Source organism: Cicer arietinum, chromosome 4 (assembly GCF_000331145.2).
Source record: "Cicer arietinum cultivar CDC Frontier isolate Library 1 chromosome 4, Cicar.CDCFrontier_v2.0, whole genome shotgun sequence".
Taxonomy (NCBI): domain Eukaryota; kingdom Viridiplantae; phylum Streptophyta; class Magnoliopsida; order Fabales; family Fabaceae; genus Cicer; species Cicer arietinum.
Window position 1 is genome coordinate 16357464 of NC_021163.2, and position 14153 is coordinate 16371616.

The 14153-nt window shown below is 29.4% G+C and overlaps 3 protein-coding genes across 3 annotated transcripts; all 3 read left to right on the forward strand.

The window, feature by feature from the left end:
• Positions 1–3820: 3820 nt before the first annotated feature.
• On the forward strand, positions 3821–5796 carry LOC101503192 (uncharacterized). The gene is made up of 5 exons (XM_004497049.4): positions 3821–4126; positions 4204–4307; positions 4399–4570; positions 4893–5006; positions 5102–5796. The coding sequence occupies exons 1-5, from the start codon at positions 3935–3937 to the stop codon at positions 5663–5665; spliced, it is 1146 nt and encodes a 381-aa protein (XP_004497106.1). The 5' UTR covers positions 3821–3934; the 3' UTR covers positions 5666–5796.
• Positions 5797–7675: 1879 nt separating this feature from the next.
• Positions 7676–9607, forward strand: LOC101503511 (cytochrome P450 CYP73A100-like). Its single transcript, XM_004497050.4, has 2 exons — positions 7676–8665; positions 8794–9607. The coding sequence occupies exons 1-2, from the start codon at positions 7785–7787 to the stop codon at positions 9524–9526; spliced, it is 1614 nt and encodes a 537-aa protein (XP_004497107.1). The 5' UTR covers positions 7676–7784; the 3' UTR covers positions 9527–9607.
• A 31-nt stretch (positions 9608–9638) lies between these two features.
• LOC101503847 (aluminum-activated malate transporter 4) lies at positions 9639–12797 on the forward strand. Its single transcript, XM_004497051.4, has 6 exons — positions 9639–10293; positions 10438–10578; positions 10953–11222; positions 11340–11476; positions 11732–11878; positions 12087–12797. The coding sequence occupies exons 1-6, from the start codon at positions 9888–9890 to the stop codon at positions 12681–12683; spliced, it is 1698 nt and encodes a 565-aa protein (XP_004497108.1). The 5' UTR covers positions 9639–9887; the 3' UTR covers positions 12684–12797.
• Positions 12798–14153: the final 1356 nt, after the last annotated feature.

Genomic DNA, 14153 nt, shown 5'->3' on the forward strand with positions numbered 1-14153 from the left:
TATGATTTAATTTATATATAGTAATGTAAAATAAATTATAATATCAATTAATTAGGTACATCAAATCATTAAAAATATTCAATTTTATTATTATTATTTTTCTAAAGTCATATTACATAGGATTGATTGTGATACATTGATGTCGTAAAACTTTTTACATTGACCATGCATAAAAGTTAATCTCGTAAATTTAACCCAATACTTAACAAAATTATGTCTTCTTAATCATTTATTAATATAAGTTAAGAGTACATCATTTTAGACAAATACATTAATCATTTTAGACAAATCTTTTTAATAAAAATACACTTTTAGTCCTTTAAATTTTATCCAATTTTCATTTAAGTCCTTTAATTTTTTTTTTCCTAATTTAGTTCTTGAAAGTTACATTCAGTTTGTATCATTAACCTTTCAATTATATTGAATCACACAAGTAATCATTTAAATTTAAATTTTTTTCTCGAATTACTATCATAAAATATTAAGATGTAATAAAAGCATCGTAGTAAGTTGATTGTCCAAACTATTTTTTAAGTGGAAGGAGTTAGTAACATTAATTATGTAGATAGATATTTATTACCATGTTCTTAAGGTTATGCATGTATCTACATGGTTGCATAGAAAATTAAAAAATGAAGACTGTTTATAAGGTTTGATGAGTGTTTTTTGAAAAATTACTATGAGAAACATATTGTTGTAATATTTGGTGGAGTTTTTAATGATTAGATGTTTTCAATTGCATCAATTATTATTGAAAATAAGAAAAGTAACTAATGATGCAAACATATTGTTATTTAAAAGATCTAATTCAAAAAACAAAAACTTAAATAACCTAATAAAAAATGAACTAAATTTAAAAGATGGTGAATATATTTTTGTCTCAAATTATTTTTGACTTTATTTATATTTAAAACTGAATAAGATATTTACCATTAAGACTTTTTAAATGACATAAGATACGGATGATATTTGGGTTAAAAGTTTAATATTATTAAATATTATTTTTGTTTTACTATTAATTTAGCATTTTAAACCAGTTAATTAAAAATAAATTCTAATAGGTGAATAAGACACCATTTAAAAAGCTCAGATGACAAGTACTATACCATTCAATAGTGCGTGTACCTAAATCAACACAAATAAACTGCACTTGCCGATTCTCGAACTGTGGTATGTGTTAGCGGTGGTGGAGCTTCACCAAAATATTTAGGAGTTTAGAAATATAAAATTTTAATTAATAAATTAAATATAATATTTTATTATATATAAATTTAAAGTTGTAAATTTGCAGAGTAAAAAAATTACAAACACAAATTACACAATAATAAGGATGATGAATTAAGAATGAGAAATTACATAAATTTAAGAGTGAAATAGTTATAGGTGTAACATATTGATTTAATTCATTATTTTGGAAAAAATATTGACAAAAAATATTTAATTTAGTTGAACTTTTAAAATTTTATCATTAAATTTAATCAAATTTTTGAAAAATATGTTTATTTTTTACGGTTCAATGCAACAAATTTTTACAATAACACTTTTAAAAACTAAATTTTAAAAAACACAAATTTTTTATACTATTAAAAAAACATTTACATACATTTTTTTTAAAGATAACATTAAAGATATAGTGTGAAATAAAATATAATGATTTTGTTTAGATATCGATAATCGTTAAATTAAATGAGATTATACTCAAATTATAAAGTTTGATTTATTTGATTTGGTTCAATTTAGACTCAAACATACAAAAATTAAATCAAAATCAATTTAGTTTATTTCAATTAAAATTTTGTATTTATTATATTATTAGTTTGATTTTTATGTTTTTAGATGAAATTCAAAACATACGCAAATGAAATTTAAGTTAACATATGTGTATGTCTTGATAATGAACTTAAAAAAGAAAAACTTTTCTTATATATTGGGGACTTTAGGGTGACATATCTCTTGTCCCAACAAATATCCATTAGAAAATGTGGTATAGTTGTATAAATAGATGATTAAATATAGAAGATAGTTTATTTTTCTTTTTAAAAAAATTTGCAAATAAATTTACAATATTTAAATTAATAGTGTAAAATAATAAAATATTATAAATTTGATAATTAAAGTGTCCATAATATGTATGGATTTATATCATTGACAACCTCAAAATCATTGATTAAATATTCAATATATCAAAACTAATTTGTCAATGCGAAACAAATAAACATCCTAACAATACAAAAAAACAAATAAACATCAGAACAAAACGACATACAAAACAGACACAATTTTTTTTTTTTTACATAGAATAATTTATTATTTGACAAAATGATATAGTAAATGATTTACATAGGTAATATTTAGGAAAATAATTATTTTAAAACACTCATCTCCAATGAATAAAAAAAGAAATACACTTTGATTTTTCTTAACATATAAAGATGGTTGGGGGCATTATTGTAGAGACTAAACTAAGATAAAAATTATTTTATATGAAGACAAATATATTTTACTTATTATTTTAAAATTTTAATATTTTACTTATAAATATTTTTAAAGTCAAATTCATGAGTGATTGTAATTTGTCGCTAATGTAAAATTTTTTACAATTAATAATATATAAAAATGAATCTCATAAAATTTATTATTATGTTATAATAAAAAAACATTAATTAATTTTAATATAAATTTTAGACTCTCTTTACTTTTTCCATTTCTTGTTTTTATACTAAAATAAATAATTACAATTAAAATGTATTTGTTCAAGCATGCTCATGATTAATATTTAAAAATAAAATTAATATTTTTAAAAATACTAAAATATTATTTTCATCATTTTCAAAATATAAGTGTAAATCACAACTTGCATATAGTGATAGAAGATGTAAAACCAAAATATGCTACATTTGTGGTCGAGAGAAGAAAATTGCATTATTTTTTATGATGAGTCACCAAGGACCTCATATACACTAACTTAGAGGAAAATATTAGTTAAATATGATTTTATTTCTAAATGTATTAATTATAATTTTACTTTTAATTTTGGTTATTTTAAATTTTCATTTATTAATTTTAGTCCATTTTGTATAAAAGTTTGTTTCGTATGTTCTAATTAATTTTTTTACAACACTTCATTGTTAAGATTTTAAAATATAATTAACTTAATAATTTAATTATTTTATCTTTAATTTAACAATTTAATTTTTAGTTTGAAGTTATGGTTAAATTAATAAAGATTTAAAATTAAATAGTTAAATTATTAAACTAATAATATTTTAATATTTTGTTAATGATATATCACCAAAAAATGTTACTTGGAACATGGGATGAGAACTTTTGTAAAAAAAGAAAGATTCAAGTTAATAGCAGAAAATTTAAAAAGACCAAAGTTTGAATAGATTTTTTAGATGAATTAAAAATAAAAGTTGATATATTTAGAGAAATTAAAAACATATTTAATATATATATTTCAAACAAAAGGCAAACAATTTGTTTCCAAATTTCGGGCAATGTCTTCCACATATAAGTCTAATTTTTCTGTAGTAATATTGTGTTTGATTTTCTTTACTTTTATATACTTATTTTGGAATTGTGATTATATATATATATATATATATATATATATATATATTTTGATTTTGAAACTGCAGCTTAACATTAGAATTAGAATGTTGTGTGTCCGTTCTTGTTGTGTGTAGTGTAAATAAATTCTTAGTCCTTTCTAGGAAGGTGGCAATCGGTAAAATTAGAATTAGAATGTTCACACGTAGATCCAACCGCGTATACTAAACATAAATAACAATCATCTAGCTTCTCTCATAAGCAAATAATTAATTAATTATATATAATCAGTTTATCGCGGGAGTGTACGTGCTCATTGCTCTATTGAGTTTTCATTAATATTTGAGCACTATACAGAACGTAGCAATTACGTTACGTTGATATGGGTAAGAAACTTGATGCATTGCTCGGTAGAAACTTCAAAACTGATAAATTCAAACCAATTGTTAATCTCGCCATCTCTCGTCTTGCTGTTCTCAAGAATCAACGCAACGCGCGTCTCAGACAATCCCGTTCTGATGTCCTTCAACTTCTCCAACTCGGTCCCGATCATCATCAACGTGCTCTCCTTCGAGTAATAATCAATTTTACATCCATTATTTAATTATCACAATCACGATTAATTTAATTGTTACTTACTTTGTATAATAGGTTGAGCATGTAATCAAGGAGCAGAATATGTTAGATGTGTATGATGAAATTGAAGGATATTGCAACCTCTTGATTGAAAGGGTTCACCTCATTGCACAACAAAGGTTTCTCAATTTTACTTTCATCATCATCATCAATTGCTAGTGATTTCTTTGTTTTCTATTGATGATTTTGTTGTTACTTCAATTGTTATAGAGAATGTCCTGATGAACTACAAGAAGCAGCATCAGGAGTACTCTTTGCTGCATCAAGGTGTGGTGATTTTCCAGAGATTCAACAGATTCGTGCAATTCTTACTTCTAGGTTTGGGAAAGAATTCGCTGCACGTGCTATTGAATTAAGGAATAACTGTAAAGTCCATCCTAAGGTATTTTATTTTTTATTTTTTTTCATATGATCAAATTAATCATACTTGTAATCTTTGGCTATGACTCATATATAGCAGCAGGGGTAATTTTCGGTAAACATATATATACTTTCAATTGTAATATTTAAATTCAAGTTGTATATCTTAGACTTAAAAGTTTGAATCTTAATACAAAAGTACTGCAACAACTTTGCAGTAGGAACAGAGGTTTAAATTATTCTATATTCAAATATTGTGTTTTTTTTTGTTTTCATTTTTTCGTATATTTATTCTTTTAAACCGTTGTTGTTTTTCTAACAAGTCTTGAGTATTTTATTAATAGATAATCACAAAGCTTTCAACGAGGATGTCGAGCTTAGAAAGCAGAATGAAGGTACTCAAAGAAATTGCTTCTGAGAACAATATTACTCTGCAGCTTGAACAAGCTTTAGATGAGGTACAATGTTAATTAATGAAATATTATTGTCTATTTCACTTGTTAAACAAAAAGCTCTTAAGAAGGTTGTTTGTTGTGAATTATGATCAATGCAGCAACAAGTAACAAATGAGGAAAGGCAAAAGCAGCACAAGTCTGAGATAAAGGAAGAAGCGAATGTCCACATTTTGGTTAACGAAGGAAAAGGTGATGAATTTTCTGATTCATTAAAGGGTAGGAAAAAGTATAAGGATGTAGCTGATGCAGCACAAGCAGCTTTTGAATCTGCAGCATATGCTGCTGCTGCTGCTAGAGCAGCTGTGGAACTCTCAAGATTCCAATCACATGATCCTGATAATGATGATGATCATAATAGTTCAAGTCCTCAACCAAGAAAAGTGTTTGAGGAACATGATTCTGTGAAAGCTATGTCTCCATTGGAAGGAGAAGAATTTAGTAGGAATGTTGAAGAGTTGGAGAAAGCAAAGGACATTTTTAGTTCCGATTCAGCTGCCGATGAGATTGCTGATTCAAGTGATGCAGAAATTGAGGTTGATTCTGTTGCTATTGAGGGTGAATCAGGAGTTGTTGTATTGGAATCCAAGATGCAGAGTGCACCTTTTATTGATTTGGAGAAGAAGCCATTTTCAGTGAGGACTAGAAGGGTACATGGTTATTGAAAAAGAAGGATTGATTGTATGTAGCATATGACTTGAGTTTTGCAACTATCTAAGGCTTCATAATTTTTTAGTGTTTGAAATATGTATTTTATTCTTATAATTTTTTTTAATCTATTTTGAGTCTGCTTTAATATTTTGGACATATTTAATTTTGTAGCGATAAAAATTGATTTTAAAAGAAATGATTACGTAAAACTAATTTTATTTATAAGTGACTTGAATAATAAATTTTAATGTAAAAGTCTTTTTCAAATTTTGAAAACTACAAATGTGAAAGCAAAGATACATGGTTAGAATTATTCTAAATGGTGGCAAAAGTCCAAATGTACCATAATCTATCATGATGACATATTGAATCGTATTAGTTTTAGTGGCTAGTCTTGTTTCATCTAAAAATAAACTAAATAAATTATATGCAAAAGAGAAAATCCATATAATCTGTATCCAAACACTCCTTTTCCTTAAGAGTGACCCCTCCTTCACCTTCCCTCACATCACACGAACTACCAATCCACCACAAAGTTGCACCCACTAACAAGGGCTCCACCTTAAGTTGAAACCACACTTCATGTCGTCCTCAAAGTCACCCCGCCACCATAAAACTAGAAGCTTAAGCTCAAAACTTTGTTTGATCTACTTCCTCACTTTGGTGAGAAAGGATTGCACCGATTATGGGATTATTTTACCTTGTAAATCACAGAATAAGTTAAGTTTCATAACCTTGTATTCTTTTCTACCTTTTCTTCCCAAATCCAAACAATTTTTCCCACTAGGTTAACTAGGAGAATACAAAGGGTTAATTAGGAGAATACAAAAGGTTTCATAACTTTGTAATTTGTGAGCAAAAATAGAGGGTGAAATCAGCCATCATATTGAGATATATGCATGATTTGGGTTTTAGGATTTACTGAGATTTGTTTTCTCAGTTTCTAAATTTAACTCTTTCGATTTAACCAATTTAAAGAGAGTTGTCTGATAAATTCCATTTGAGTTAATTAGTTTGGAGATGGTTAAAATCGAAAAATACGATTTTTTATCTGAAGAAGATTAAAATCTATAAAAAAAGACAACTTTAAGAGACTTTAAAGAATATATAGGGTGAAAGGAGAAATGTACAAGTTATTTGATCAAATTTGATAAATAGGTTGAAAAGCATAGACAAAAATGGACTGATCTTAAAAAAAAAAGGAAAGAAAATGAAAGAAAATGTTAAACCAATTTCAGATCAATACAATAATTTTATTTACAATTGTTCTTGTGTCACATTTACAGATAAATATAAATAATGGTTTAATTTAATACATATTCAAATAATAATAATAAAATATTTAAATAATAATTTTTGTGTTTAATTTAATATTACTTAATACTTTTGATTAGTTATGTGTAATAAATACAACATTTATACTAATAAGAGGTTGAATTTAGTGAAATGAGTTAGACTCTTATAATATAATGAATTTAAATTTGAATATCTACTATGAAAGATATTCATATTTAACGTGTGACGCATCTCGAATATGATTGGATAAAATACAAAGAAAAAAAAATTATAACATCCATTAGAAATGATTCTTCTTGTTTTTTTTTTTGGGTACAATATTCTTATGCCTTTTAACCTGTTTTTTTTGGTACAATATTCTTATGCCTTTTAACCAAGCAAGTGCTAGACTTTGGTAATTTTCGATGGCATGACCTACCATTATGATTGTATATTACCCACGGATGGATTGACTTGACCAAATTGAATTGGAAAAAAAAAACATCCACTTCATTCTCAAGTAATTTTATTTTATCGGCTCACCAAACTCTCTCCACTTTGATTTCAAAAAATTATTTACTTTTTACTCACCTACTATATTATATAATGTCATATTCAACATTCCTCAAATTAATCCTTCCTACCTTGGTTGAAAATTGTAATACTAATAGAGCCCATGGGTTCATCACAAACCATGGGACAATATCACCTACCTCCTCACTCCAATACATATATATAGACATAAATTATTTCCTAATCTAATCCAATCCAATCCAACCCAACCCATCACAGTTCTTCATCTATTCAATATATTATACCAAAACCAATATTATTTTTCTTCACAAATTAAATTAAAACATGGGTCACCTTCAAGTCACAAAAAAACCATTCTTTTTCACTCTTGCATTAATAATACTTATTCCAATTACCACAAAACTCTTGATTTCACCCTCTCTCTCAAATTCAATTGCTTGTGTCTCACTCATCATCTTATTATACATATACTTAACTAGTTTCAATTCAAACAAACACAAACAAAATTCTTCACCTCTTCCTCCAAGTCCTCTTTCATTTCCTATATTTGGAAATTGGCTCCAAGTTGGCAATGATCTCAATCATCGTATTCTTGCAACCATGTCACAAACTTATGGACCACTTTTCCTCCTCAAACTTGGTTCCAAAAACTTGGTCGTTGTCTCCGACCCCAAACTCGCCACCGATGTCCTTCATTCACAAGGCGTAGCATTCGGGTCTCGCCCTCGTAACGTTGTCTTCGATATCTTCACCGGTAATGGACAAGACATGGTTTTCACCATCTACGGTGATCATTGGCGAAAAATGCGAAGAATTATGACATTACCATTTTTCACTAACAAGGTTGTTCATAATTATAGTAACATGTGGGAACAAGAGATGGATTTGGTAGTGCAAGATCTTAAGGCTAATGATATTGTTAGAAGTGAAGGGATAGTTATTAGAAAACGTCTTCAATTGATGTTGTATAATATCATGTATAGAATGATGTTTGATGCAAAATTTGAGTCTCAAGATGATCCTTTGTTCATTCAAGCTACAAGATTTAATTCTGAAAGAAGCCGTTTGGCACAAAGTTTTGAATATAATTATGGAGATTTTATACCTTTGCTTAGGCCTTTTTTGAGAGGCTACCTCAACAAGTGCAAAGACTTGCAAACTAGGAGGCTTGCATTTTTCAACAACTACTTCATTGAGAAGAGGAGGTAAGTTATTAATCAATACACATATTACTTTAGATTCAAGTATATACCAATAGTTTAATGAGTATTGAATTTTTCATAAATAAAATTATATGTAATATGTAACATATAGTACAATTGAATTCGTGCAGAAAAATAATGGCAGCCAATGGGAAGAAGCATGAGATAAACTGTGCAATTGATCACATAATAGATGCTGAATTAAAGGGTGAAATAAGTGAAGAAAATGTAATGTACATAGTAGAAAACATTAATGTTGCAGCAATAGAGACAACACTATGGTCCATGGAATGGGCAATAGCAGAATTAGTGAATAATCCAAAAGTCCAAACAAAAATTCGTGATGAAATATCAAAAGTGCTTAAAGGAGAATCAGTGACAGAGTCAAACTTAAACCAACTACCATATTTAGAAGCAACAATAAAAGAAACATTAAGATTGCACACACCAATTCCACTATTAGTACCCCACATGAACCTTGAAGAAGCTAAACTAGGAGGTTACAAAATTCCAAGAGAGTCAAAGGTAGTTGTTAATGCTTGGTGGCTTGCAAATAATCCAGTGTGGTGGGAAAATCCAGAGGAGTTTAGGCCAGAGAGGTTTTTGGAAGAGGAAAATGGAATTGATGCTGTTGTTGCTGGAGGGAAAGTTGATTTTAGATTTGTGCCATTTGGTGTTGGAAGAAGGAGTTGTCCTGGTATTATACTAGCATTGCCAATATTGGGTTTGGTTGTTGCAAAGTTGGTGTCCAATTTTGAGATGAATGCTCCTAATGGGACAAACATTGATGTTACTGAAAAAGGTGGACAATTTAGTTTGCATATTGCAAATCACTCCACTGTTTTGTTCCATCCAATTCATTAAGAGATGTTTCATCTCCCAATATTTTCTACAAGTATTTGTTTTTGTATTTCCATTTTTCAATCAAGTTGTTATCATTACTCATTGGTATAAGACAATTAAATAATGTATACTATTAAATAATTTCATATTTTAGTTTTTGGTAAAAAATTGATTATGTAAAAATACGTGAGCAGTTAGAAATGATATGAACCCCAAATAATGTAATTAATAAATAATAAAGGAGTTATTATTATATATAAGATTTGAAGAAAACTTCAAAAGAAAATAGCGGAACAATGGCGGGTCTTAAGGTGTTCCAAAGCTTGAGAACTCTAACATTCCCTTCATTATCTCATTTCTTTCTTTCTTCATTCATCCAAATATGCTCTCTGATCCCTCACCATCCATCAGAATGCCCTCAACAAGAACTGGTTCATTCAGACACAGTTTCCTTGAAAAATCCAAAGAGAGACTCCTCGCTAAAAAAGAATACCCTGATTTCGCGTTCAACGATCCCCTCGATGAAGATGAAGATGCCGCCCCCAAAAACTGTTTCAATCTCGACGCGCTCTCTGATCGCGTCTCCAACATTCGCAATGCTACAACAGACTTCATCGCTAAATTATATGAGATGGGTCGTTCGGATCGACGCAAAGTGGTCTTTGCTATGAAAGCTGGTTTATCTTTGGCTCTTGTTTCTCTTTTTATATATATTAAGGAAGAACAACTCAGCAAGTACTCTATTTGGGCTATTCTCACTGTTGTTGTTGTTTTCGAATTCAGCATAGGTAATTCTTCTATTCATTTCTGTCTTTTGTTACTTTACTTGTTTATTAAGTTATTGTGACAAACAAGGAAATTTCATGTGGGTTTTTGTTTTTGTTTGAAATATGTTGTTGTTTAATGAAAAAGTTTCTTTTTTTTGGGAGTAGGTGCAACACTTAACAAAGGGTTCAATCGTGCTTTGGGAACAATTTCAGCTGGAGTGCTTGCTCTTGGGATTGCACGACTATCCGTTTTGGTTGGTGGAGCTTTTGAGGAGCTTCTTATTGTTGTAGCTATTTTTATTGCAGGTTGGATTTTTGTATTTCTAAAGTTTAATGGCAAAATGAGGATTGGTGTGTGTGTGTTTATGGCTCATAGTTTCATGATAAGTGGGTTTGAGCGTGTAGTATGGTTCAAGGATAATCTTATAAACTGGATTGTAATATTTAAAGACAAGTTGTAATATGAAACACTAAGCTTTAATAATAAAAAGGTACTAAAGCAGCTCTGCCATAAAAGACATAGATACAATTGACCGAACTCCATGAACAAATCTCGTGTGCTATTTTCTTTTTCCTTCATTTTTTGTATCTGTTTTCTTTTGAACTGTGGATGTCGTTCTAACATTGTCTGTGTTTCTCTGTATGATAGATATGATTGTACTGTTGTGGTGGATTTGTAGGGTTCTGTGCAAGTTTTGTGAAGCTGTATCCTGCAATGAAGCCTTATGAATATGGATTTCGTGTATTCTTGTTAACGTTTTGTATTGTGTTGGTGTCTGGGAGACATGGAATGCAGTTTTTCACCACTGCTTTTTACAGATTGGTACTTATTGGTGTTGGTGCTGGTGTGAGTTTGTCTGTGAATATTTGCATTTACCCCATTTGGTCTGGAGAGGATCTCCACAAATTGGTGGTAAAAAATTTCCATGGAGTTGCTGGATCTTTAGAAGGTTAGTTTTGGTTCATTTTCATAGATTTGTTTTGTGTTTTTTAATTTGTGCCATTTTTCTTTTGATTTTACTATAGCTACTGACTTGCTAGGTTGGTTCTTGTGGTGCTTTTTTTAGGTTGTGTAAATGGATACCTACAATGTGTTGAATATGAGAGGGTCCCATCTAAAATTCTTGTTTATCAAGCCTCTGATGACCCTCTGTACCGTGGCTATAGAACAGCAGTGCAATCGTCAACCCAAGAGGAAACTTTGGTATTCTGTTTTCCTCATTGTGTTTGTTTTCTCTTCTGATGACACGGACACCAGACACGACATTGACACGTAGACACTAATAATAATTTTTAAAAAATGAAAGTGATTGAAAGTAACCACAAATATCGGTGTTGAGCACTAGACACGCCTTCAATGCAAGAGCTTTTCTCCCTTTTCCAATAACCCACTTAAATGCTTTCTAGTTCTAGTAGTGTTTAGTATTTACTCTCTAACTCATTTTGACCCTTGTTGCAGGTAGATTTTGCATTATGGGAGCCACCTCATGGTCCATACAAGATGTTCAATTATCCTTGGAGAAGCTATGTCAAAGTTAGTGGAGCATTGAGACATTGTGCTTTCATGGTCATGGCAATGCATGGATGCATACTTTCAGAAATACAGGTAAGAATAACTTTTCTTCTGTGATTTGTGACAGACGTAAGTGAACACTGTCATTTATAGGGATGCCTTATTTATAATCACTATTATCAATTTTAAGTAATGTTTTACTTACAGGGATGCGTTATTAGTTTATATATTGTTAATGTGATATAGCAAACTATTTTTTCACGTTTTACTAAGATAGAGTTATATATTGTTAATGTGACAGGCACCTCCAGAAAAAAGGTTGGTATTCTCTGAACAACTTCAGAAGGTTGGTGCTGAAGGAGCTAAAGTATTACGTCAACTAGGAAGCAAAGTGGAAAAAATGGAGAAGCTAAGCACAAGAGACATTCTATTAGAAGTTCATGAGGCAGCTGAGCTATTGCAGATGAAGATTGACAGTCATTCTTTCCTTTTAGTCAATTCAGAGAATTGGGAAGCTGTAAGACGACAACAAGCTAAAGAAAATGGACAACCCGACATCGAGGTTAAAGACAACGAGAACAAACTGTCCACAATCAATGAACCCGTGGATGAATCAAAACTTAATATAAGCATACAACAATCGATGGCAGAATCGAGTTTTGCACAATCCATGAACAAAGGCTTAGTATCATGGCCTCACCTCTCTTTTTGCACCGATGCAATAGTAAATGAGCCGGAATCTAAAGTATATGAGAGTGCTAGCTCATTGTCTTTGGCTACATTTGCGTCGCTTTTAATCGAGTTTGTTGCTAGACTTCAAAATCTTGTGGATGAATTCCAAGATCTTAGTGAGAAGGCTAATTTTAAAGATCCCTTTGATCAACCTATGCTGAAGTAGTAGGGGTTAGTCACACTTTGGACATGATTTTAAAGACATTAAACATGACAATGGATATATTTTGTTTCATTTATCAAAAAAATTGAAATAGTAAATACATTATTTTCTTTGGATTATCTTTCTATTTGTAGAATTGTAGAGGTTTCTCTTCCAGCTGATAAAGTTTTGTATCATGAGTTTATGTTTTCAAAGATTCTTTATGAGCATTGACAAAGGTTCCATATGGAGAAACACGTGAAGAGTTCTTCAATTGCTACCTGAACTCTTATATTAAGGATCTGGACAAATAGTATATAAGCGCTGCCTTTCTAAAGAAAAATATTAAATATAGAACTTATGTACGTATTTTGTTTACGCGCATACTGTGTATAAGATAAAATGGGATGTTTCATGTGATAGTAAACAGAATGTTGCTTATTTATTTGTAGAGTAAACCACCATTTTAGTATATGCGTCTATTATTTTGGTCAATGATTCAGTAAAAAATTAAAATTAGTCGTTGATTATCAAAATATAATCTATGAAGTTAGAATGGTCACAAATTATTTTGACAGTAAATTGTATTTTTCAATGATTTTTATAATAATAAATTGTATATTTCAGATACTATTTTTATGAATACTTATGATAAGGGTATAATTAAAATTATTACTGCACTTTTCAATAAGTAATCTGTGTGTTTGGTTAGCATTCTACAGTTACAAATACTACTATAATAACTCAGTTTGATCAAAACCACAAGACATTTCCTTTTCTGTTTATATGTCTTGGGACGTGTGGGATCAGCAAAACAAATATAGACATACAAAATATCACCAACATTAGCCACGAGACTATTTGGTTTAGTAATAGGATGGCCTTGAAAACAAGTAAACAAAAAGATGTAAATTCAAAGTTGTCATAAGAAGTGTGACCCTATGGAGGTGTTGGTAACCAACACTACAAAGTTTTAGACCCAAAAACAAATGTAATTAACGTTTCCTATTTATAGTCCAAGCTTGAAATACAAGAAATATAATTTAACTACCATACATTTACCAAATACCAAGTACATCACTTGAAAATAGGATAAACATGGTAATTAAATCCTAATAGAAAAGAGAATTTAAGAAAGTTATTTAAGCTCAAACTAACTTTGGAAAGACCAAAACATCTGAAGTTATTCCATAAATAAAATGTGTAATAAAAAATTAAATAAAAGGAATACTTCTTTGGAGAAATAATTAATATAATTTAAAACAAATTATGATGCTGATTCTATTATAAAAAAAAAAACAGTTTACTATTGAGTTAAGAGACGAAATGTTAAACGATCAATGAACGATATACATGAGAATCTCTTCTTAGAAAAAAAAAACAATAAACATGTGAGTAAAAATAAAAAAGAAATTGTCCCGCTATTTCCACTTTTGTGCAATTTCTGTTCCAGTTCACAATAATTAGCATTTATTTGCAAAAAAAGAAATTATA

Coding starts and splice junctions, on each gene's coding strand:
- LOC101503847 (XM_004497051.4), top strand. CDS start 9,888: ATGCTCTCTGATCCCTCACCATCCATCAGAATGCCCTCAACAAGAACT. Junction 11,223..11,339: donor AGTTGCTGGATCTTTAGAAG/GTTAGTTTTGGT, acceptor TGCTTTTTTTAG/GTTGTGTAAATGGATACCTA. Junction 11,879..12,086: donor GCATACTTTCAGAAATACAG/GTAAGAATAACT, acceptor TTAATGTGACAG/GCACCTCCAGAAAAAAGGTT.
- LOC101503511 (XM_004497050.4), top strand. CDS start 7,785: ATGGGTCACCTTCAAGTCACAAAAAAACCATTCTTTTTCACTCTTGCA. Junction 8,666..8,793: donor TACTTCATTGAGAAGAGGAG/GTAAGTTATTAA, acceptor GAATTCGTGCAG/AAAAATAATGGCAGCCAATG.
- LOC101503192 (XM_004497049.4), top strand. CDS start 3,935: ATGGGTAAGAAACTTGATGCATTGCTCGGTAGAAACTTCAAAACTGAT. Junction 4,127..4,203: donor ATCAACGTGCTCTCCTTCGA/GTAATAATCAAT, acceptor TTTGTATAATAG/GTTGAGCATGTAATCAAGGA. Junction 4,571..4,892: donor ACTGTAAAGTCCATCCTAAG/GTATTTTATTTT, acceptor TTTTATTAATAG/ATAATCACAAAGCTTTCAAC.